Source organism: Leptinotarsa decemlineata, unplaced genomic scaffold (genome assembly GCF_025532065.1).
Source record: "Leptinotarsa decemlineata unplaced genomic scaffold, Ldec_3_MD MMD2_tig00001064_RagTag_RagTag, whole genome shotgun sequence".
NCBI lineage: Eukaryota > Metazoa > Arthropoda > Insecta > Coleoptera > Chrysomelidae > Leptinotarsa > Leptinotarsa decemlineata.
Genome location: NW_027412558.1, coordinates 14514869 through 14542176, shown reverse-complemented (window position 1 = coordinate 14542176; position 27308 = coordinate 14514869). Strand labels below are relative to the sequence as shown.

The 27308-nt window shown below is 34.9% G+C and overlaps 1 protein-coding gene and 1 non-coding gene across 17 annotated transcripts in view; one reads left to right on the top strand and one right to left on the bottom strand.

Annotated features, from left to right (window-relative positions):
• Tlk (Tousled-like kinase) overlaps positions 1-27308 on the bottom strand; it is a 298447-nt gene that overhangs the window by 123682 nt on the left and 147457 nt on the right. For 13 of the 16 annotated variants that reach the window (XM_074175729.1, XM_074175730.1, XM_074175731.1 and 10 more), the window contains one exon: positions 13004-13089. The exons of 1 other annotated variant lie outside the window; for it this stretch is intronic. In XM_074175729.1, coding sequence (XP_074031830.1) covers positions 13004-13089 — 86 coding nt within the window. Of the gene's footprint in view, positions 1-13003; positions 13090-26275; positions 26322-27308 lie in introns of those variants that run through there. 2 more of the 16 variants (XM_074175735.1, XM_023157817.2) reach the window with 1 other exon arrangement.
• LOC111503508 (U6 spliceosomal RNA) lies at positions 22078-22180 on the top strand. Its single transcript, XR_002721883.2, has one exon. It is a non-coding gene; the product is annotated as a U6 spliceosomal RNA (small nuclear RNA).

The following is a 27308-nucleotide window of genomic DNA, read 5'->3' as shown; positions in this document are numbered from 1 at the left end:
CATGTGTAGCGCATACACAGACGTTTCTTCCGAAAGAACGCTCTGTTTGCTCTACATATTTTTATAGAGAGTTCTCATTGTAATTATATTTCTTGTTCCTTTCTTTGGAAGTTTCCTCCATTTTTGTTTTACACAAAAAAATTATTTCTCTCTTTCCAATTTGAATATCTCAGTGTTTGTAACTACGGTTTTTTACGAAAATATTCAAAATTTCAGGAATGTAGACTTTTACGGCTGGCGTCAATGATTTCGATGGTTTTCGGATTTTGCCGTGGTCTTCTTTGGTTATAATCTTGGTTATAATCTGCCATACATACAAGGTGTCACGTGTCACTAACCGAATCGGTAAAATTCTAAAGAAGAAAAAAATTAACACCGTCTTCAGACCAACTAAGAAAATATCGGAATATATGATATCAGCAAAAGACAGCAGAGATCCATTCAAATCAGCGGGAGTTTACAGGATTCCTTGTAACTGTGGTAAAGTCTGTAGACCGGTCAATTTAGACATTCGAAGCTACCTGAATTTCCACCAAGCTGAAAATCAGTAGGATTGTTTAAAATATGATTAAAAATAAAATTTGAAAGTTTCCCCGTCTATCCCCTGTATGGAAACATTTTTATTCAAGGTCAAAGGTCGACAAAATGAGTTTTTCGCGATTATCAGCAAAACGGTAAGTTTTATAATAAAAATACTTCAGACAAAAATTTTAGATCATAAAATTGTCCACAAAAAATGTATCAATACTTTTTTTCCTAGGAGTCACCGTTTTTGAGATATAACGATTCAAAAAGTTGTAAAATCATAAATTTTATTTTTAATCATATTTTAAACAATCTTACTGATTTTCAGCTTGGTGGGTATTTAGGTAGTTTTACTCTTATTTTTTTATCTAATTTGACCGGACTACTATATCGGTCAGACAAAAATAAGCATTGGTACATTGAACATACACTGTCCGACAGGAAACACAAGATAAGGAAACACTAAAAGTATTAAAGACTTCACTTCAAACAAAAAAACCGCAACAAAGATATATGCGTGATTAAAACATGATAACCACGCACATTTGTATCTATTGCATAAAATAAACAAGACAACTTACGCTGGCCAATCAGATTCAACTGCAATCGGCTGGCGGAATTCATTGTTACAGTGTCGAAGTCGTCAATTACTACTGTGGTGTGAGCATATACGGTATTTTAAAGTGTCAAGTACTGATAGGGCTGAAGAAACTGCTAATTTGTGTCCATTCACTCCACCTACACATTTTTCTTATACAGTGTGACCCATTTAAAATGGAACCACCCCTGTAGAATGTGCATTTTTCAATCAATCTCAATTTTTTTTTTATTGAAATATTAAGCATGAAAAACTGTATCTTGACACTAACTTTCACAATTTTAGTTTCATTTCCAAGGCACTCTATGGTTTTTTTTGTTTGTCAAAAACAGCAAAAGTTTATTAGGAAATTTTTGTTTTCAAATTTGACTACACCACTGGATTCGTAGTCGTTATAAATCAAAACTGTCAAATTTTCATTAAAAAACATTTGTTAACAACGAAGTTACAACAACTTCAATTTTGGAAACAAAGTATTTGTTTGTAATTTTTATTCAGATTATAGACATATTTGAGATCTGACAACACTGTCATCACCAAGTAGAACACCAGTGAATTTGTACAGTGAAAATCCGAAGTCAACAGCTCAATGCGTTCTACAGTTATAACTCCTGAAAATATGGTAATGTGAGAGATTTGTGGTGCAAGCGTTTTGTAATAAAAATCTGACTACGCCACTGGATTTGTGGATAATATTCCCTTAAAATCATTCATTTGAGTGTAGGTTACGAGAAGTGAAAATTAAAATAAAAATTGAATAATTGACTAACAGAAAATTAAAAGTTCATTTTCAAGCTACGCAGTAGTAGACCAAGTTCAGAATCTCATGTCATGGGATCTCCCAATTGCGCTTTTACCAAATCTTGATAGAATCTTGAAGTATTAATGGTCATACTTGTAAGCTTTTTGGAAGTTTCCCAATAATAAATAATAGTACTTTTGTAACAGCGCACCTGGAAAATCACATTTTATGAGATTCTGAACTTAGTCTACCTTCTTCTATAGCTGATGAAAACAAAATGTATACAAACAAGTTTCAAAGTATTTATTCAACAATTAATTGCCATTAAGAAAAAACTGATACTAAAATAAACATTGATTTAAAACTAAACATTCAAATTTTTGTGGCTTCTACCAAACCTCCATTAAGTTCAATAGATTTATCGTATCTCTTCCGAATATTGTTTACACTATTTCTTATTTGTTGAACTGTAATTTCGGCACAAGCTTGTCGTATCCTTTGCATGAGTTCAGCTCGATTCGTTGGTCTTGTTCTGTATACTTTTTGTGTCAGAATACCCCACAGAAAAAAGTCTAATATTGTTAGATCAGGCGATATAGGTGGCCATTCAATTAAGTCACTACCTCGTCCTATCCAATGATTTGGAAACTGGTTATTTAGCCACTCTTTAACAATCCTCGAATTGCACGGAATCTGCACGGAACAGCCGTCGAGCTGAAAATATAAATTTACTTGTTCCGCAAGAGGCATTTCATCTATTTCGTCCGATAATTGGTTATTTAGAAATTCCAAAAAATTTTGCCCGTTTATGTTTCCATCAAAAACATATGGACCTATTATTCTATTTTGTACTATACCACACCAAACGTTAACTTTTTCGGAATATTGACTTTTACAATTTATGATCCAGTGCGGATTTTCCGTAGCCCAATACCGAACATTTTGCGATGAAACTACCCCATTGGTGCTGAAAGAAGCTTCATCACTAAACATTATGCAGTTTAAAAAATTTCTTGTATTCAGGTACTCGCCTTGAGCCCACAAACAAAATTCCATACGTTTCACTTCATCACCTGCCTTTAAAGAGTGAAGAAATTTAGGTTTAAATGCTCTCATTTTGTTTTGTTTAAGACATCGTCGAATAGTCTCTCTCGGTAAGTTTAAATCCAAACTGGCGACTCGTAAACTTCTGTTTGGGTGGTTTCTAAAATAATCTAAAACAGCACCTTCGGTTAAATTTCTTCTTCGGTGATTATTTTTTCAAATATGTTTGCTGACTGCACCGGTTTCTTTAAATGTTTTGTTAATTTTACTGACGGTGCTTCTGTCAATGGGAAGTCGATTTGGATGTCTGTGATTAAATATCCTAGCTGCTTCTCTTTCACTATGATAATTGTCCCCAGAAATTCTCACAATTTCAATTCTTTCTTCTAATGATAATTGCAAAGCCATTATTAAATGCACGTAACTAACAACTATTATTTTATTTATGATTAACTGTCAAAATCACAGCCTACTGTTGATTTATTATAAAACCTTTGCATAATGAGTTCAGCTTCCTCAAATTATTGATATCTCCTCTAAAAGATTGTTTTAGCTGAGTTATGAAGAATTTACAGGGAACAATTTTTGTCCTGCTCTCTGTTTTATTATTGAATAAATGATTTCCATGCTTTAAATCAATTTGATTTTAGCGGCTATGCGGAAGAATGTACTAAGTACTGCATAACTTGAAAATGAATTTTTAATTTTCTGTTATTCTAGAATACATTTCTCGTAACCTACACTCAAATGAATGATTTTAAGGGAATATTATCCACAAATCCAGTGGCGTAGTCAGATTTTTATTACAAAACGCTTGCACCACAAATCTCTCATATTACCATATTTTCAAGAGTTATAACTGTAGAACGCATTGAGCTGTTGACTTCGGATTTTCACTGTACAAATTCACTGGTGTTCTACTTGGTGATGACAGTGTTGTCAGATCTCAAATATGTCTATAATCTGAATAAAAATTACAAACAAATACTTTGTTTCCAAAATTGAAGTTGTTGTAACTTCGTTGTTAAGAAATATTTTTTAATGAAAATTTGACAGTTTTGATTTATAACGACTACGAATCCAGTGGTGTAGTCAAATTTGAAAACAAAAATTGCCTAATAAACTTTTGCCGTTTTTGACAAACAAAAAAAACCATAGAGTGCCTTGGAAATGAAACTAAAATTGTGAAAGTTAGTGTCAAGATACAGTTTTTCATGCTTAATATTTCAATAAAAAAAAAAATTGAGATTGATTGAAAAATGCACATTCTACAGGGGTGGTTCCATTTTAAATGGGTCACACTGTATATAACCAGCCGCATATCATTAAAAAAAAAGTCGGTCGTCAGTTTTGAACTTGGAAACCTGAAGTTTTGGGTTGGTAAAAAAATATTTTAACTGTTTGTTCAAAATGATCTGTCACGAAACTTAATGTGACAAAACAAATTCTACGCGGGCGAAGCCGCGAGCAACAACTAGTTGCTGTTATAAATGCAGCTTTTAGAAAAAACATTTTTTTAATTTATAATTATTTTATTTTTCTATGTTTGACTGACTTGAAATTATGAAAATGTGAGACGAGTTAATTATATATAGGTTAATTTTCTACTCAACAAACTAAACTTTGTAACGTAAGTTAAGCAGAAAGTTGACTTATAATCGATATAAATATGGTTGTTTCAATATTTATAACTACCATACCGGTTGAATCTAGATCAGTACACTACAGTTGAAAATTATCTCGCGAATTCAGAATTCATAAAACAATGTATAAAATTATCGCAGTAGAGCGGATTGAAAGCGCTTATGCGCGAAGACGAAATCGGATAATACATAAAGGTCACAGTTAATCAATTCAAAATGGTAGACGAAGTACTTAGATTCCGCTGTGTAAACCCGGCGACAGAACCGGTCTCTATGAGTTTAGCCCTGTGGACTAAAGATTATTTTGGCCCATCGATAACACCAAACAGTGTTCATTTGACTTAGCAGTTTGAAATATAATTCACAATGAACGAATACCTACAAAGTAAAACATTTGAAGAAAAAATGGAATACGTATAAGCATATCCACTCACTTTTTAATCAGGTAAGCTTGTACATCTTTCTAATACAAACGAGAATACAAACCTCAAAATAATGAAATTTGATGGGTACACCTGACAAGCTTCCAACGAGGAATATATAAAAGTTCCTCTCCTAATCGTCATAAAAAGTAATAAAAAAATGAATCGACTTCAAAAAAAACACAAAAATATTAAATAATATGTACATACGAAATCACCCAACGAAACAAAATTGGAAGTAGTTAGGAAACGAATAGGAGCCTACATTTTTTATAATATCTATTAAATCGTTTGTTTGAAGGTGATTGACAATGTTTCATGATGAATTTCACTAGTTCGGACTTCCATTGTCTACTATATAAGATGATTTGAAATCAGGGATTTCAAATCATCTTATATAGTAGACAATGGAAGTCCGAACTAGTGAAATTCATCTATTAAATCGATATACCACAGTAATAAACTTATTCCTATGAAATCAGTGTAAATCTTCCAGAGAGTTTGTTTGACTGATGACTTATTTAAAAAGAAATGAAGATCAAGAAGATCATAAAGCAGATAGCATCTGAACCATATTTCCGTCAACTTAATTGAGAAACTGATCTCCAATAAGAACTAAAAATTGATCAGGAACGAACTACATATATTTAAATAATGAAAAACCTAAAGAAGCCAAAAAATATGCTAGCATAAGCTATTGGGGACAGACAGCTCTACGAAAATATAAAAAACTATTTTTCAAAACTCAATATAATTACATTATTCACCAGTAAGAATAATTTAGGGAATATATTATTCAACGGCATATATACACTAGAATTCAGGCCAGACAGGCAGAAATTTCAACATAAGATACCGGGAGCATGTATTATCATATAAAAAATCAGCTCCTTATATATGGATAACTACAAAAAACAAACCACATAATAAATAAAGAAAACATTAAAATTATATATTCGTGCAACATAGGAAATAATCGAATTTCAAAACGGTCAATGATCAACTAGAATAGTCTTTCTCGAAGTGGGCGATAACGCCCTCTTGTGGGCGCTGGAGGCCTATAGGGGAGCAGTAAAGGGCACAAAGAAGATTGGGGGATCGTTGAAGCGGTTTAGAGGGGCAATGTATCGCCACCTAGGGGCTAGGACAGTAACTATTTCCTGTCCGATAGTTGTCAAACTGTACAATAGATGGCGGTAAGCTTCAATGCGAAGCGAGGAGATTTTAGTCTCCATTCTCGAAAGTACTAGGCCCGCCCACTGCCTTATATAAAAGCGCGCGCGCCATCCAGCCAGTAATATCATACGACGATATTACGAAAACAAGTGAATTCAGTTAGCGACTAGCTAGGTAAAGTGCTGTACGTGCGGTGGTGATTATTGTGAGTGGTGTCATTAGCAATAAAATTATGTCGGAAGCAAAAAAAACGGCAGTATAGCGCGGAATATATAAAATATGGATTTATTGAAAATCCCACAATTCCATCTTCGCTTTTGTGTCTTCTTTGTCGAAAAACATTTTCGAATGAAGCGATGAAACCCACAAGGCTACACGATCATTTGAATAAAATGCATTCAGATAAAAAAGACAAACGTGTGACTTACTTTCAAGAACTGGAAAAGAAACACTCAACTCAGCCAACTGTGTCGAAACTTTTTTCAGCGGCTTCTAAGCAAGACGGCGACGGACTCCGAGCTTCCTACAATATCTCCTTTCTAATTGCTCAAACAGGTAAACCTCACACTATTCGAGAGGATTTAATTTTACCGGCAATAAAAGAAGTAATAACTACTGTTCTCCATAAACCAGCGGCAGATATTACCCGAAAAATTCCTTTGAGCAATAGTTGATACAATATAATACACTGGAAAAATTTTGTGATGAGAAAGAAATTCCACCGAAGAATATTATATCAGCTACTACGGATGGCGCTCCGGTTATGACAGGACGTCACAAAGGCTCCATAGCGTACTTAAAAAATAAAATTCCAGATGTGCTCGCTGTACATTGCGTCATTCATAGGCAACATTTGTTTGCGAAAAATTTGACTGAGCGTCTCTCTCAATCACTGCAATATATCATCAAAGCAGTCAATAAAATCCGAAACAATTCTTTAAATGACAGATGTTAATGATAAAGATTTCAACCGATCGCTATTCCACACAGAAGTGCGTTGATTATCAAGAGGTAACTGTCTGACTCGATTTACAATCTATTTGACTCTGTGATAGAGTTCTTGGAAGACAAAGACAAAGAATTGCACGACAACCTCATCACTTCAAAAAAGGAATTTGCGTACTTGACAGACCTGTATAAATTATTTAATGATGTCAATATTCAACTTCAAGGTGACGACTTGAATTTGATTAAAACAAAAAATGTCATTGCTGCTTTTGTAGCCAAATTGCTCTTATACAAGAATAATATCGGCAGACGTGAGTTTTGCAATTTCCCTAATTTGTCAGCAGTATCCTTCAACAACGACGACTTGCTTGTTTACTGCCAATATTTGGAGAACCTCCACAGTGATTTCGCTGAACGATTCCAGGACATTTTACAATTGGAAATACCGGACTGGGTGTTGGATTCTTTTTCAAATGTCAACACAGCAGGATCACCCCAGCTGGAAGAAGAACTCGTAGAACTGATAACGAACGAGAAAACAAAAATGAAATTCAAAAATGGACACCAAGAATTTTGGCTACAAAAGCCAATCCCGCAATTGAACCCTGGATTGTGGTCCATCGTTCAACGATTTTGCTGTATTTGTGTGAACGTGAATTTAGTGCTGTGATAACGTTGCTAACTAAAAAGAGAAATCGGTTGCAGATTACCGTACGCGGCGACTTACGGCTGTTTTTGAGTAAATTCGAGCCTGATATTAACAAACTTGTTAAAAATCATCAAATTCATTCTTCACATTAGATTAGTTTTTAAATTCAAATTGAAATGTTTGTTCTAATAATAACATGAATAAAAGTTTTCGTAATATTACAAAATGGTGTTTTACATTACCCTCATCAGAAAGTCTTATTTTCACATGACACACATACTTTAATTATTAAAATAATGACTGCGATTGTGATTCTCAAGATGTAGTAAAGTAAAAAAAATTGGGAGGCGCTAGAAAATAATTAATTCTTGAAGTGGGCGGTAGACAAAATAAGTTTGAGAACCTCTGAACTAGAACTATGCAGATCTCCTCCTTTGAATTTGCGAATTTTGACAACTAATTTAGGATCCATTAGTAACTGGAAAAATCCACAAGTAGGTTTCTGGGGATCAATAGTTGGTAATCTTGATATATTATACAAGAAAAATAGTTATTGTTTTAGTATTGGTATTGATAATTAAGGTAACATTTGTAATTCAGGTACCTATTGCAGGTACCTGACTATATCATTGCATATTAAGAAGCCGGTCTTAAATAATAAAAAACTGTAGTAATCAGAGAGTAAACTTCGAGATAATTCAGCTGAAATTCGAAGGAAAGTCAAGAAGAGGCAGAACATGATCATCAACTTGAAACAGCACGTAGGAATGGTCATTAAAAACAGATAATGGAAATTTTACTGTAGGTTATTTTGACTATTCCGTAGAGATTTTTGATTTTATAACCCTAATTGATTAGCTTTTTCGAGAACTATATATTTTCCGGATTCATTGAAAACTACAAACGATTTTTAGGGACTTTAACTTCAAGAGGAAGTTTAATATTCCTAATGAAAACATAAATGAAAATTTCTATGTTTTTTACCACTTTTAATTGTAACTAACGTTACTGCAGTTTCGTCCTATATGGACATTCTCAAACTAATACAATAAACTGTATTACAATTAAAAGTGGTAAAAAACAGAAATTTTCATTTCTCTTTCCATTATGATCTCCTACCACGTAGTAACGGCTACATCCATCAATTTATTTAATATTCCTCTTGATCACTTGGTGATCGAAACACGGGTCGAAGTGTTAAAATAACAGTTTGGTGTTGGGATAAAACTCCAGTAATAACCATTACTACACCAAAGGTTCCAAACAATGAATCACAATTACCATAACAACAGATGGTTAGGTAGTCCATTCGCAACATCTACAATTTTAAAATATTTTAAGTCGATTAAATTTCTCGAGCATGTCTTTGTTATGTTCAGTAATGTCGGTTGTCATTAGTTTTCTGCCATTAATATCTTCAAAGGTTTGTGAAGGTTAATAATTGATGGTTTGTCAAAATGAATTCACTCAAAACACTAGAAATATGCAGAAGATTATTTATTATACATATTCGCCAGTTCTGTATACCTGTACACTCCAAAGTTTAATAATTTTATTCGTCAGCCCCGTTTGCCCCTTTGCCATTATTTGGCTATTCTGACATAACATAACAGAGCTAAGAACGGACAGAAAATTTTGCACAAAAATTATTTTGTGATATCGTATTTTTTATTCAGTTGATGGGTTAATTCATATGCAGTACCTATTGTCGTTTATTTGACTTCAATTAGTACATTCTTGACAATTTTATAGAAAAGATTGAGTTTGTCGGTACTGGTGATGGGTGAATTATCAATCAGACTGACAAAGCGTTTAAAAATAATAAAATTAATAATAACATCAACAAAACGACAAACAGAAAGTAACAGTGTAACCTCATGGCGAGGAGAATCATAATTAGTATTAGTTCCCGGCCGAAATCCCTGAATAGACTGAATGCATCGACTAAGAAATGTGTTCGAAGTAACCCTCGAACAATTATCACTGACAAATGGTCGGGGGTCATGAATGTAGCCAAAAAGGATCAACCACTTGGACCCGAATTCCATGTCTTAATCCATAAAAGTGTTAACAATGAGTACCTACTCGAAACATCCCAAGTGGTGTCTGTCGTTTTAAATATTCATCTGTTTTTCGTCAATAAACTTTCGTTTCGAAAGAAGAGAGCATCTCAATGATATGCGATGAGAAAATACAAAAATGGATGGATATTTTGGACGACTGCTCGATAATGCAGTCATAATAAGTTAATTTTCTAACTAAAATTTAGAATACAAAATAAAAATCAATAAAGAAATGAAATGTTTCTAAACTGAATAGGTGTAGACAAAACCCTACAAGTTCATATGTGTCTTCAGCAATTCGATTCATTTTAGATTGTCATGTTTTGAAAGAGAGGGTGAACGTAAGCCCACAGCACTTAGGATACGTAACCCATTGTACATCCTCCCGAGGAGTTGTCCTCCTAGGACTAGGTCATCGTCCATCCTGTCCTTTCCAGGAAGGTGGACAGGTCACTCGGAGACATGTTCTTTATATCGACAAGTGTAGACCAAGACTCGCCTAAAACACGCTCTCTTATGGACATATAACAGATATAACAAAAATAAATTTGTGGTTAGTATGTGGTATACAATGTTCGTGTTATCTATCAGTTTGAATATGTTTATACGTTCTCGCTGATGTAATTCCCATGGTACAGTCACAGTAAGAAAATATTTTGTTCAAAGAGAAATAAATATTCTCCAGTCTATTCAACAAAGTGGGGTATATTTGGGAAGTAGCACAACAACTGTTTCCATGCGAATACTGAATTGTATGGGTTTACTGATAGCTTGGCCTTGAACAAAAGTTTTTCAACAACTTAGTTTAAATAATTGAATCGATTGCCCGCAGACGGATATGACGTGGAGATTGTATGAAATAGGCAAAAAAAACCTCCTCCAATGTTTGGTGGATGTCGAGCCCAGAACAAATGAGTTATATTCCAAAACAAGTCGAATATTTGCCTTATAAACCATTACTAGCGGCTGGGAAGTATAATAATTTTTACAGGGAAAGAAAACCAATTTTTTAGGAACTACAAGCAAGTAGCAGGCAGTTATAGATTTTTTTTTCGTCATAATAGCATTGATATCCTTCATATTAATGGATCTGTTTCTATAAAATCTATGTTAGCTCCTCATTGCTGAGTTTTACTGAGTTTCTTTGATCCATGCAGTCAACTGCATGTGTGTTGGGCAAGGCTATATAATTGACACTCAAAGATCTATTATAGAAAAAGCTAAACAATAACCGCATCATACTAAACATGAGGCATAGACAGTGGTTGTAGCGCATTTTCTTGATGGTTCACGGTTGAACTGACAAAAAAAATACCGATAATTCTCGGGCAGCTTCAATTGAATTCTATGCAATGCAAACCAGAACATACAGATTCATGGAATCGTGCTAGGAATCGCATGTTAAAAGGTAAGATCTCGTTAAAACTCAGCTCACACAAGTTTATACTTCTGAGGGTTGCCGTTTGAAGTGGGGCGACGGCTGGTTAACGAAAAACAGATATAAAAAACTAGTGAATAGTAAAATCTGCGAAAGTCTCGCTCGTAGATTAAAAAGTAGATCTTCCGTAGAGAAAAAATCCTGGGAAACCACAGAAAGAGCGATGAATATCCATATCAACAATAAATTGGAATGAAGGAAGATTTAAAGTACTTCAAGATTCTGGTGACACACCCAATCCCCTGAAGACAAGAGTTTTACAGTGCATTGATTCATCAGGGCAAATAATGTGCTCCTCAATACATGGGTAAGCCAAAATAGCTGATCTGAATTGAATATATTGCCAATACTGGCAACTATTTCTTTCTATATCCGATTCTAACAAAACACAAAATTTGAATGTTGTAAAAGCTGCAAAATAATTTAGCTGTTATCAATCTCTATCCAAGAGAGACCCCTTGAAAATAGTGCTTTTTCAAAAATTTCACCACGCATCGCGTCTAGTCATACACAGAGAAAGAAGTGGCATTGAGTGGTCATCTATACTAACTCGATATAGATGCAGATGGAATACAGAGCTATTGAGAGATCAACTAATTGCTATCAATCCAAGCTTATTCTATAGGAGAAGATATGAAATACAACTGAGATTAAACAAAGAAGTACCATAGGAAAGAGAGATTCCGTGACGTCATTGGAGGAAAACAACATAGTTATTCTAGGGTTATAATAAATATGGTAGAATATAACATTTGAATATTGTTGTAGATCATGCCCAGGGGAAAGTAGCACCGGCCGCCACTGGTAGCCATGGGCCAAACGTGACGCAGCTAAGAGAGCGATGATTCCCCGCCACTCGAGGAGCAGCGAGAAAAGTGCTTCCGACTTCGACAGAACTTTGGCGAAATTTCTACGATGTTCGATCACGATATTTAAATGCGAGCGGCGGGCATATCGAGACAGTCAAGTACACAGTACAAGGAATATAATTTCTGGATTATAAATATTTTTTTCAAGCCTTCAGTGTTGTACTTGACGTTCGTTAAGTGGTTTAGACTTTCGCGGCTGAGGTTTTCAGTGTCATTGTTGTCCTCGGACAGCAAGCCATGATACTTAAACATCTGAAGAAGCTAGCCACTCGCGCCAGCGAAACGTCAGGAAGAAATTCCAAAAATCCACAGCATTCAAACTCGAAAAATAATGACACTGAGTTCGTTAAGTGTTTACCATAATTGATACTAACGATGTTTGTAGTTCTAACTCGTGCAAAAATGTATAAAAACACTTGCTTCTTACACTTACATTTATAATCTCTATCAAGTAAACTTTGTATTGATATCATGTATCACTATTTGAATAAATGGTTCCTCAGATCCAACGCAATTTGTCCTCCAATGACATGATATGGCTAAACTTTTTAACATATTGTAACAGTCCCATTCGTAAAGTAACCCTGCTGTAAATCTTTATTTCATTTTCAATTTCGAGACGATCATCTTCTGATGCACTGTACTGTGAGTCATCTAAAAAATATTCACAATCGGAAATATACATAGAAAACACAATGGTCCAAGGATTGATCCCTGGGAACAACCATATTTACGATCCACAACCTCAGACCGTTGGGTCACTTTCATCAACAACTTACTGAGAGCGACAACCATTTATTCGCATAAGGATATTGAGGGAGTTTATGGACTTTTGATAACATTACATGTTTTGTTTTGGACTACAGATAAACATTATGAAACTCACCCTAGCGCCGAGGAAGCGCGCTTCTAGGAGCTCCTGTTTCCGGGGGTCGAGCGCCGCCTGGAAATGCTCCATCTTCACTCCAGCGCCTGAAATAACGCCAAGGAGATTAGAAATATGTGCATTCACAGGAGACCCACGATCTTACAGATGATCATTATCATTAGTACTTCAACAGGGCCACCTCAAATGAACAGAAAATAATATGCGTTACACTGAATCAAAAATCGGAAGGGAAAAGGGAGATTGGGGGGTTGTGAAGGCGTCCAAGTGACCTATAAATAGTCTCGAATATCAGGAATAGACCAGTTATCACCCGGAAGCGATTGTGGATGATAACAATTGCAAAGTTGTGAAGTAACTTGGTATGAAATATTTTTTAATTTTTAAATTTTTTCCTCATTTCATCATTCACCTCAATCATTTTATTTTATAAGAACTAATACAATAAATTTTATTGTAGTAGTTTGAAAATGTCCTTGTAAGACGAAACTGCAGTAACAAATACAAGTGATAAAAAACATAGGAAGATCTATTTCTCATTTTTTCATTAACTTTAAACTTTATCTCAACCTGAAACATTTAGTTTGACACCCTTAGGGGCCATCCATAAAGTACGTCACACGAATTTTAGGACTTTTGAACCCCTCCCCCCGTCCTTGTCACAGGTTGTCACATTTTTATAACCCCCCCCTCCTGATGTGACGTCACACATTTTTTAAATTTATGTATGTATTTAAAAATAATCGAGAGAAAACAGCTATTTTCATTTTTTACTTATTTTTATTAAATAATAATCTAATAAAATCAATATAAAGTCCAACATTTCATAAAACCGAAAAAACAAACGACTAGTTAGAAAATAATAAACGATTATATCAAATTCAAAATTCTCGTGAATTTGAGAATCTCACTTGTATTACAACGCCGCTCTAGAAGTTAAATGACGTTGCATGAGAGATTATCTCATAGCAAGAATGCTAACTTATTAATAAATATATATCAAGTTCGTAAATTTTTAAAATTTTCAATTCACATCCAAACTTTGCGTTTTAGTATTTTAAATTTTAACATGTGACGTCACAAAACTATTGACCCCCCATACCCCTTGTCACACGATGTCACACTTCGGTGATACCCTCCCTCCCCATTAACGTGTGACGTACTTTATGGATGGCCCCTTATCTTCCAAATGTTGGATACCCATCACAGTCATGCTAGAAAACAAATTCAACAGAGGGTATTTATTTAATTTCATCTGGTCATCGAGCAATTGTTATAAAATTCACACTTCATCTGAATCTAAAATATTTAGTTTAATATTCTCATCTTCGAAATGAAAAATACTTTGCCCCTCTGCCAAAAGAAAATTTACAAATGTTTAATTTGTCCTCTTACTTAAAAAAATATGCCTGTGATCATTTATTCCCTAGGAAAAAGTTATCTGCGTTTGACCAATAAACCAGTGAGCAACATAAGTTATTATACAGTGTGCAAAAGCCAAATTGAATAAATTCATTATTTTGGTTACTATACATATTAAAAAAAAATCCCGAAACACGTCAATTGTAAATTATAATGTAACATTCTTCAACGTAAAAATGCCACCCCTACCTTCAACCCCCTTCGAATGATAGTTAAAACCCCCAATTTTTCAAATGGGAAGTATAGGTTTGTGATATATCGTTTGAAATGTCTCTTCATTCTCTATTCAAAAATGTTATCGCTTTCGAATTAATTGCAACAATTAAGATAACATGAATTGAAATCATGTGGTTACCGAAATTCGATAACATACACTCAAATACTAAAATATAATATTCGAAAAAAAACTTTGAATATTAACGAAGTGGATGTTCAAAATGTTCACCGCAAACGTCTTGGCAGCATCCCAATCTCAATTAAAACTGTCTAACATTATTTAACATATCAGGTGTGACCAACCTAATCGCAAGCGTTATTCGTTCTTTTAAGTCATTCAAATCTGAAGGTTTACTTTTGTACACATTGTTCTGTACATATCCGCATAAAAAAATCTAATGACGAAAGATCAGGTGATCGCGCTGGCCATTCAATCGATCCTCGCCTCCCTATCCACCGATTGGGAAATGTTGTATCGAGGTATTGCTGGACATTAACTTGGTAATGTCGTGGTGCTCCATCCCACTGAAATCATATCGTATTCACTGGAACTTGACGGTTTCCTGATTCAGGATATAAATTTGCTAAACTTGAAATGACATACATCATTTTAAAGTAGTGCCAAATAATTATCGCAATTCAAGTTGCCCTCAATGAAAAAGGGACCAATGATATGGTTTTCCACAATCCCTACCCAAACGTTAACCTTTTGAGGGTATTGCGTGTGTTCTTTTCTCATCCAGTGAGGATTTTCCGTTGACCAGTAGCGGCAATTTTGTCGATTAGCATGACCGTTAAGAGACAAAATACACTCATCAGAAAACATAACGTCTTCTAATTGAATAATATTGTCGTCCAACATTTACTCACAAAAATAAGTTCTTCTATCAAAATCGTCTTTCATGAGCTTCTGAGTAGGTATCATTTTATATAGGGATGCATTTTATTTTCTTTTAATATGTTTACTTTCGATGTATGGTTAACATTGAATGTAGTGGATGCCTGTCTAATCGACGTATTCATCTAATTTGAGTTCATCACTCATTGCATTGGCAGCTGCTTTTTTTATCTGCTCCACATGACCAAGCTCGCGAAACTGCTTTTCTATTTTGCTTATTGTACCTTGAGCGGTAAATTAGGATATTTGTCATGAAATAGGCGAGCTACTTTCTGTTGTGTTCGGGTTTTATCTCCGTAAACAATCATTTGTAAAACTGTATATATTTCCGTTAATCTAACCATTTGTCAGACTTTGAGTTAACGAACTTCAAACTCAAATTAAAATACTGACAACTAACGTTGTAACATACAAAACAAGTTGACAAGGCGTTTTAAACTAACGTTACGGTTTTTTAAAGGATACCACCAAAAAAGAACATTGCTATAGTTTTTGCTTACTTTCTTATTATCAATACCTCAACATTAAATGAATTTCGAGTATATTGCTATAAGTTTTGTGTGTATTTTATCGAATTTTGTTAACCACATAATTTTAATTCATTTTATCTTAATGGTTGCAATAAACTTGAAAGCGATAACATATTTGTATAGAGAATGAAGATACCTTTCAAACGATATATCACAAGCCTATATACTTCCCATTAAAAAAATTGGGAATTGTACCTGTCACTCGACGGGGGTTGAAGGTAGGGGTAGCATTTTTCCGTTGAATTATGTCAAATTATAATTTAAATTTTACGTTTTCGGGATTTTGATAAAAGATGTACCGTAACCGAAATAATGAATTTACTTCATTTGGCTTTTACAAATTGTATATTGTAACACAGCTACTCAAGAAACAAAACACATACAGAGGAACCATATTCAGTTCTAAATATTTAAATAGAATGATTTGAGATAAACTTGTGAATCATATAACAGCTACAACTTACTTTTGAAAGGATAACAATTTGCAATATTCATTCCATTGCAAAGGATGATATGTTTCTGAAAAAACGTTCATCTTTGGGGATCTGACAACTGACATTATCTCTTATGGAAGACAAAAATCTGATTGTCCAAGTTGTTTCAATATACTCATAATGAAGTAGCAGGATGAATCTAAAAGGTCTCAATAAGGTCTGAAGGTCTGAAAAATGAGGATAATAGGGAATAAAAACCAAGTTTCCGTTGCAATAGGCATAACCTATCTGCCTCTTTTTGCATCTCTCTCACGATTTCCCTACTGTCGTCATTCTTATCTCAGCCTCTTTCTCTCTTCATCTATTTACTTATTGAATCAAATTTGTAAGTTAAAATTATGGACCTTGATCAATGTCTCAATCAGTCTTAACATACCGTGGTTCATCATAGTGACAGAATAGTGCTATTCCGATTTTATACATTATCCGATGAAAATAACAGACTCAAAAAAATCTCTCGAAAACACTGGAAGGCGATGATTTTTATCACAATAATCATTTGAAACATGGAAATTGAAACCACTCCAAACATACTCAAAACAATTCGTTAAAAGCAATAATCTAATAATATACAGACAAAATTCAAACAGGAATAGCAACATACCTTTTAAAAGCGGACTGTCACTTCAATTTTGACACAACATTTTTCTCGGCGAAAATAGAAACTGGTTCAAGAATAAAACGATTGTGAAAACACGTTTCTATTTTCTTAAATTGGCAAACAACATTCAACGGTGTCCTAAAAATACTGAGGAAGTAGCAGGATTCAACTGAGTCACGAAAATGGAGTAGCGTTTTCAATTAAACTGCACGTTTAGTACGAGTACTATGAATACGGGATGGCCAACTCAAAAATGATTAACCCTGTTGGAAGCTTTGGCTTTGGAGAAAAAGAAATGAGTTTTAAAAAATTCAGCTGACTTCATCATAAGATTTCTCTGCAAGGATAGCAAAATCGTTAATTTTCAAATGCAAATAATAGCCTGAGTTGATGACGTCAGCCCCTCTTGGGATTTGCCTTTTCATCACAAACTTTTTATGTGTGCATGCGTTAGCATGAGCAGTGTTTTTCGTATAGTTTTCCACATTACATTCGAAGAAAGTAAAAACATTGTTCTAGTACAAAAGGATACAAAATTATTAGAGAATATTCTAATGGTAACTGTCCTAAAAAACAACAACATAACGGTATTGTTATTGAGATAGAGTAATTAATACATGTCATAAATCATCTGAAACTAATACCTCTACTTTTTTTATGAACTTTACAAAACCCTGTTTTGAATATTGTTGAAAATAATTAAATCATTAGGTGAAGTTCTTAATGAAACATTTTCGAAATCAGAAAATGTGAGTTATAATATGGTCCAAGTGATAGTGGTTTTCGATCGATTGAATATATCATGAAAGAATCTGCTCTGTTCCCTGCATTTTTATGAAAAAAATATATAAATCAATAAGGTAGTTTATGATTAATTAGAGAAATAGAGAAATCTGCTTTTTGGCTTTTTACTGCTCCGTCTTTATACACAAACCAATCTCCCCTGAACTATCTCCAATTTCAATTCACACAATAACAATATTTTCGAAAATATGACCTTAAATTTAACCTCAAAAAGTTAACAACTCAATATCTATTTTAATTTTAAAGTTTCTACTAGTGGTGACAATGAATTGTAAAAGTTTACCAAAATAAAAGTATTCAATGACCCCATCATATTTCCAATTCGTGTATAACATTGTATTGATGACTAACCTCTCAACCCTGCTCACCCTTTTGCGAACGTCCATTATACTTAAGCAACCTTTCCATTTGTTCACAATTTTGTGCTTCGACAAAACTATGGTCGAATATAGTATCATAAATAATTTGTTTTACTAACCGATTTGTTTGTGTAGATCATGTTTCCCAGCCATTATTGAACAAAACTATGAAATTTTCAAACTACCGCTTTCTCAACTTGTCTACGCGCATGCGCTTGTCACAAAATGAGTCTGTCATGCAGTTTATTTAAACTGGCTATTGACAAGGTAATTTGTGTCTAAAAGTGTACCTTGTCAAAACTAGGAAAGGACTTGAAAATTCCCTCCCTCTCTCTCTTTCGCAGTCTCCTAACGAACGCGAATTCAGAGGGCGGCACTTATCAATATTTAGAAAGATATTCCTACATTTGACAAGCCGTAACGCACATTGATAATAAAAAATTGTGAAGAGTTGAGTTCAATAGTTCTATTGAAAACTTCTAGTGAAGTTAAATTTATTTTCCATTTAATGCAGACTTTATTGACGGCACCAAGTACTTGTTTATCTCAATAATAATGTTATACTTTCGGTCACAAACCATCCTTTCAAAAACAGAGATATTATGAAGGTACCTTATTGAGGATCAAAAACATACTTGTATCTGGAATAGAGAACTGTCAAAGATAAATAACTTTTATGTAGGTTGCATTGAGACTCATTTAGCAACAATGATGGTGTTTACAAAATATTTTAAAAAACTCAATATTACTTTCGATATTTTGATAAATAACCCCTATTTTGAAATTCTTAGACAAAAAAATTACGGAATATGCGAATCATGCGACAACTAATTTTCGGATTATTTTTTATTTAGATCTATGCAAAACTAATGCCAAAGTGAAAATTTGAATAAAACTGAGTGAGAACCCACATGACAGAGACTTTACTACTCACACTGTACATGCTATCAAGATATAAAAACAAAACTGATTGTTGCAATAAGTTGAAAACCAAACAAATTAATGAAACATTTTTCAGTGAAAATATGTATCTATACAGTGCATTTCTTTAATGTCCCTCCCCCCTTTTATTTTTTGAACGGGGCAACTCAAAAAATTTAAATTTGGGATAATGAACTTAATGCATGAATTCTTAATTTTGAAGTGAAATTGACAAATGAAACTTTCAAGATGGCGCCTGGGTACCATCTGGGAAAAAAATTAAAAGAAAGGGGGGTCTTGTGACACATCTTTTTGAAGCTCCCGACAAATGCTTCACAACCGTAGAATATAATGTCAATATTTTCAACTACTACAAAATGGCGGAACTTTTAATAAATGCCTGAATACATTGACGTTCAACTATATAATATGAGGTGATAAGCAGTTCAGAAGATGCTCGAAATGATTGCCTTGAACATCTTGACATATGAACAGCATATCTGATATTTCACGCCGAACATTTTCGAACAATGTAACGTCAATATCTCTACAAATATAGAAGCAGGTTTAGTTTCGTACACCATTTGCTTCAAATAGCTCCATAAAAAGTCCAAATGTGTCAAATCTGGCAAGCGGGCTGGCCCTATACTGTAGGACCTCGACGGCCAATCCAACGACCGAAAAAGTAGTATTCAAATAGTTTCTTATTTGTCTGGAGTAATGTGGTGGTGCTCCATCTTGTTGGAATATAATATCCATATCGAATTCATTAGGATTCGCTTCGACGATTTCAGTGATTTGAGGGTCAACAGCAGTTTCCAACATATTCAAATACAGTTTCTCTGTTACATTTTGATTAATAAATAGAGGTCCTACAATATGGTTTCCTTATATTCCTGCCCAAACGTTAATTTTTCCTGGATATTGGGTATGTGTTTCCCAGAAAACGAGAGAGTTGGTGTCACTCCAATAACGGCAATTTTGTCTGTGAACATTGACGTTTAAAAAAATGTACATTCGTCACTAAAACAAATATTGTGAAGATAGGTAGGATGCTTTGCAATGGTTTCCGTCATGATTTCGCAGAATTCTGTTCTTTGAACAGGGTCATCTTCCTGTTCAAAAGTCTCCACACAGTAGAAGGAGACACCTCTCAAACATTCTCGACGGAATAAGTAGACTGTTCAGGATTTACTATACCATCTCACCAATTATTTGCATTTGCTGTTCTTCCGGAATGGACGGGTGACCTGCGGGCTTTTTGTTATGTACACTACCAGTAGTTGTGAATTTGGATACAATTCCCCTCAAATATTTTCTACAGATAGGACGATTCGGAAATCGTTCATTGAAAATCCTTTCGGTCTCGTGAAAGTAACGCGTCGCACCGTAAATAAAAATCGCTTCAACTTTTTCTTCCAATGGAAGAAATAGAGATTGTTGACATGGTACCTTTCTACTAGTAAAACCGAAAACTAAAAGAGAATATTCTAACTGAACAATTATGTTCATTGTCGTACTGACATTTTTTGTCGTTTTTATTAACAAAACATAACTTAACAAACCTTATCGGATTGTTGGAATTGCCATATGTCAGATAAGAAGGAATATTTCTAGAAATATCGATATTAATGTGTTTTGTCTTCAGGAAATTATCAAATGTTCCGCCATTTTGTAGTAGGTGTAGTAGAGTGAATTCATTTTTTTCCAGATGGCGCCCTGTCGCCATCTTGAAAGTTTCACGTGTCAATTTCACTCCAAAATAAAGTATTCATGCATTAATTTCATTATCCCAAATTTCAATTTTTTCAGTTGACCCGTTCAAAAAATAAAAGGGGGGAACATTAAAGAAATGCATTGTATATGTGATATTAATCTGAATAACCTGAATCGCGTAAAGTGAAATAGATAGTGGGAAAAAGCACCGAACACATCATTTCTAGTTGGTAAACTTGAACTGTTTGAAAGCTCTTTTCTACAGATATAAATAATTTTTCTTTGTATCGTCCTTGACAAAAAAACTGCAGAAAACACAACAACATGGCGTACTTCCTCCACCCGGATATGGCACAACTCTTATTGTGACGTCATGAATATATCTCGCGTGCTGTGTCAACATTGATCGGTTGGAGGTCTAGGGGTAGATTTCACCCGAACGCCACCCAAGTGGGATGGAAACCCCCCAATTACAACCGTCAGATGGAGCTGGCGAAAATTGAAAAAGCTTGCACTATTCTGGGCTACGCCCGGAAAACTGGACCTGGTTGTTTTCAGGGTTGAAATTTGGAATATGCAAGGAGTAGAGATTTAATAAAATATTTGGAATTCAAGTAGATACGTGATGGTATTGACTGATACTTTATGAAAGTCCATAACTTATTTGAGTAACACTATTGGGAGATTTTCACTAGACTTTTTACAAAACAGCAACACGTACACGTGGGACTGGGTATGAAAACGTTTGAGGAAGCTATTGTATAGCGAATCACGTGTTGCGAGTTTGTAAACTATCCAGTGAAAATCACACAATGGAGTGTTAAGTACTTGCATTCGAGGAGATATCATGAATTATTCGGGATATGTAGTGAAATGATGCCTTCACTTTCACGAATCACAAGATCATGACGGATTGCCGCACTAAGGCAGAAATCCTGGCCAGACAAATGCAAAAAGCTGGCTCATTCTGTCTACTCAGGGCCCAATGATCACTTACCTCACGATGTGTGGAGTGGTCATAGGTTAATAATGCCTTCGAGAGCCTTCCCGAATGTGTCGCAACTTCGGGAACATGGCCCGATCAGCTTTCTCTTCGGTGAAAAAAAAAATACTCGCTTTGGCGGTGCATAATACTAAAATTGTAACGATACGGAGAAGATTAAAAAAGCCCCTTTGCCAAGATAACACGCAAAATCGTAAAGCATTTCAAATTTTTGCGGAACGTACAACCTCGGTTTGCTGCTTAAAATCTATAGACTCTGCACTATAATGAGTTCAACACTTACTTTATTCCAATGACTGTTATTGCTGCGAAACAAAGAGCACAAGTACTTGTGATGCACTGTTTGGAACCTTTGCTGTAGTAATGAATATTACTGGAGTTGTTTCCCAACACCAAACCGTTATTTTTACACCTCGACACGTGTTTCGATCACCAAGTGATCATCTTCAAGAGAAAGATTAAACTCAAAATCAGTTTAATCTTCCTCTTGAAGATGATCACTTGATGATCGAAACACGTGTCGAGGTGTTAAAATAACGGTTTGGGGTTGGAAAAAAACTGCAGTAATATACAAAGAGCACAAGGTCAAGTAATAGATCACACATATCCTCCTGTTACATTGAGTGCAGCCAAGATACGCTCACATCGTCTACGGATAAATCATACAGCACTTACTCATGTGAGTACCTATCTACCACATGCAGGAGACGATCCAACGAGTAATAAAAAACACAATGATATTTTTGAAATCCTTTGGGTATATACCTGAAGAATCTAAAATTTTGCAGTCTTTTCAACCGTGGGTTGGGCTACCTATCGGGCGCGTCCCCAGGTGGCGGATAAGGGAACGGCTAGGGGACTGGAGGCCCTGTCCGGGAAGCCAATGTGGCTTTACGAACGGGGTGGCCGGACTTCTGGTCAGTGGCAGAAATAAGTAGGGTAAGGGGAACTAAAACCCCCCAAGAGTCTTTGCAAACCATGCCACCTGGACCAGCCTACCCAAACTAAGGAAAAAGGAATCGTGCCGCGACAGCTGAATGGCCGCAGGGTGATATGCAGGGCTCTACCAGAGGTGACCAACTCTTCCCTTGCTACTCGTGGGAACACAAATGAATGAAAAAACACAAAAACAGAAATAACAAAAACAAAAACCAATTCCGAGGCTGGACAGAAGTGTTCACCTGAATCTAAGGCGGTGGCTAGGAATGAACAGAAATGTCCACCCCAATGAGGCTGGACATAGCAGATCACCTCCAACAGCAAGGACACTTCTTGCGTCGAGCGCCAAGAGCTCCGCCTTGAATGAAGGCAAGGAACCGGCTGCCCCTGTAGAAAAGCTCCCTCACTTGTGTACCTCCATGGAGGGAATCCCAAGAAGGTTGAAGAAGCCGAGCAACGACAATAATATCGCTGCACCTTCCAAAACCTTCGCGAAGGCCACCGTGAGACACCTCAAGGTTGCCAAAGAGAGTGTGTGTTCGGCGAGTCTTGGCCTACACCTGTCAATATAAAGGAGATGTCTCCTAGTGACCTGTTCACCTTCCTGGACAGGACAGGATGAACGATGACTAAGGAGGGCAACTCCTCGGGAGGATGTACAATGGGTCACATGTGGCCCAAGTGCTGTGAGTCTACACTCGCCCTCCCTATCCTACAGATACAGATAGTCTTTTCAATGAAAAACAGCTAATGACCACAGTAGTCGATGCTGCCTAAAATAAAAAATGTGGCAACGTGAGTAGGATAATTGTAACAGATATTTGGGAACAGTGAAACATAAATTATCAGTTTGTATAGAGTGGGCCAAATTGGACACTTTTAAGGGGAAACTCCTGTTTTCACACTAGATAGATGAAAACTAATGGCTGTGTCTGAGGATCAAATTTTATGACGAACTTGACGGTGAAAACCGCATATCGATCAATCATCGGTTCTGAGTTACAGCATGTTTTTCGAAAATGTACATTTTCGAAAAGTTGCTGTAACTTTTTTCCTGTCAAATATTTCTTGTTTCTATGAAAACATTCCCAAAGCACTTTTTTACTTACAATTGTGTAAGAAACTAATTTTTTCGATTGAGCTATCAATATTTATTGATGGAGAACTATGATAGATATCGATATGCAGTTTTCACCATTAGGTTTGTCATAAAATTTGACCACCAGACACAGCCATCAGTTTTCATCTATCTAGTTTGAAAACAGGAGTTTCCCTTTGACAGTGTCCAATTTCGCCCACTCTGTACATACCGCGAAGATCTTTCTCGTGATAGTAACTCAGTAATTTCAGTAATTTATTCATTCAATAAAACACCTGTACATGAAATATTTCAAATAATATATATATATATATATATATATATATATATATATATATATATATATATATATATATATATATATTATTATTATTATTTGTATATAACTTTTCAAAGCAGTTTTGAATTTTCTTATACCATTTATAGTTTTCAGGTTTTCAAGAAGAAGGTTTAAAAATTTTGGGCCATAATAAAAGATACTTCTTTGGGAATGGGTTTTCCTGAAGAGTGGAATTTGTGACTATACTTGACCTTCTTATGTCATTTTAAATTTTTTTTAATTTACCGATTTTTAAATAGATCCAGATAATGCTTCTGTAAATATATAAAGAATTTATATTAATTATTGGTGTATTGTTGTAGAGTAACATGGTTAAAAATGTTTTTTTGTAAATAATTTTCAGTGAAGAATTTTAAGCAATTTTTAGAGGGTCGAGAATATCATGAAAGGCGCTGCCCCATGCTGTAATGCAGTAACTCAGGACAGATTCAGATGAACTGTAATATAGAGTTATTATATTATTTTTGGATACGATGTCCCTCAGATTGTAAAATTTATTCATTAGCAATCGTATTATTTTGATCAAGTGATTAACATGTTCGTCCCACCTCATGTGTTGGTCGAGAAAATCCCTTAAGTATTTAATCGACGATGCCTTTGTTATTTCGGGGCATTGGCACTGTAGACCTGAGCAATCTGGTTTATGAATTTTAATTATTTCTTTGTTGGGTTGATCGTTACATCTAAGGGAAAAGGTAATACATTTTGTTTTTTGTATATTAAAACTCAATTTGTTATTATTTAGCCATTATTCAATTTTCCTCAAATCTTGCTCAGCTGTGCATATAGGTCTAATTATAGGTCGCCTTCGCCATCTTACTCACTCCATCTTATCTTCTAATAGGGGGCAACAAACATATCAAGATGCATGTCATGAAAGACTGAATGTTCTCAATTTTTTAACCTGTGTTTTCTAAGCAAATATAAGCGACCATCCAGGATTGAACAATTCAAACCTTCTCGAACATAATGTACTCAACAAATTGTACTCATCGCATTCTATATCTAAACAGAACCGATATCATTGACAAAGTATAGATAACCGCTAGATAATAATTTAAAGAGACATACCTACCTACTAGTTTATGAGTAGTTGATATGGTAGTCGACGACACCGAAATAAAATCGACTTTAAGCAAAACAAAAAATTGGATGCCGTTTATCAACTCCGCCACATTTAGGTTAGGTTCTTTCGGTAAGTCATTTTAGTAGTGCCTAGACAAAACCACCAATATATTATGGGTCACAAAAGAAGAAATGAACAGGCAGAAGGTCACAAATAAAACCATTGCCATTTTCTCCGACAGCCAAGCGGCAATTAAAGCGCTCGGCTCATTTCAAGTCTTCTCAAGACTGGTGGGAAGCTGTCTGAGCGCACTCAAAATAGGGTCACTCTAGCTTGGGTATCCGGACATGAGGGTCACAAGGGCAATGAGGAGGCCGATGTTCTAGCCCGTGAAGGCGCATCCAAGGTTATGATTGGCCCAGAACCCTTCTGCGGGGTAGCCAAAACATGTATAAACACATCCATATACTCATGGATGCAAGCCGAATCGACAGATTGGTGATAGATTTTCACAAACATTTTTTCAAATTCTAGACGCGTTTCTCTAACACCGTATCGACATAAACTCTTTTTATATGTTTCTCCGCGTACTTCTTAAAAAAAAATTAATAAATGTTTCCAACATTGAAAACAAAAAAGTATATTTTTTTTAAATTTTGGCCCCGAAATTGCATACTATGAAAGATGATTTTGAAATCAATTCCCTCCGCTTAACTGAAGTCGTTGGAAAATTTCAAAAGGAACACCGGGTATGAATTTATGACGTCAAAGATACGATGCCATACATCAGAGAAACTTCAACACGATGACGAGCTGTCATTCAACTGTATGGTCAACACTTACAAGAAATGGCAAACTTTTTACCTTCATTTGTTACGAAACATACAACGTTCATCTAGATTTCATCCAGAAATAAACACTAAACTAAAGAATTACGGCCAACTACTAAATACTGAAGTAAATTGAAAACCAGCACTGCAGATTTTTTAAAAATATATCCTTATCTTATCTGTGGTATTACAATGAGCTGCTGAATGATTCAATTACCGATGGCAAACGTACAGTCTCAGGAAACGAAAACGAATTGTGTTTCACTGAAGTATACGGAGTGTCTCAGCGTTTTCGTTTAAATAGGCTGAAAGAGTTCGCATATAGTTTGGTGAACTTCTTATGATTCAGTGATATCGTTGAAACATTTTCTTTGATCCTTCAATTATAATAAAAATAATATTTGATGACATAAAAATATTTTTTAAATGCATTCATGAGACACCGAATAAGATGTAAATGACCAAAGTCTCTTTTAATATTTTGTGGTTGTCGGCAAAAACTTATGACTCACTTAGAAGAAGAAAATCAAAAGTCGATAAAAAGCGAGTATATCAACATTGTTGACAAATGAACAGTTTGAAACTGATAAAGAAACTCATGGCTGTACACAAAAAAGACTTTCTGACTTACAGACAAAGTTCTCTAATTGGAAAAACACAATTATGAAATAATATAACATAAAATAAGTATCAACTGCATTATTTGTTAAGGCTTTCTTCTGCCCCTTTATTTAAGTAAGGTATGGGTATACAGACAGCCCCAGACTACACACATAACATTCCTTAACACAAAAGTGATATTGATAAGTGATTGATAAACTCTATATTGGATGCCAGGACACTCAGATATCACTGGTAATGAACGAGCTGTGTTAGATTCAGATCAGATCCGTCTATGGGCTCTGAATTAGATGTGGGGACTGAAATCTTTGGTACGGACAGACGGCTTCTAAGCAACGAAAAAAGTTATAGATGTGTGTTTGTGCAACAACTGTAACAAATCTTTACTGAAAAATGTGAATTTGTTAATACTAAAAAAAATCGATAAAAAAATCGGATTTCCTCCA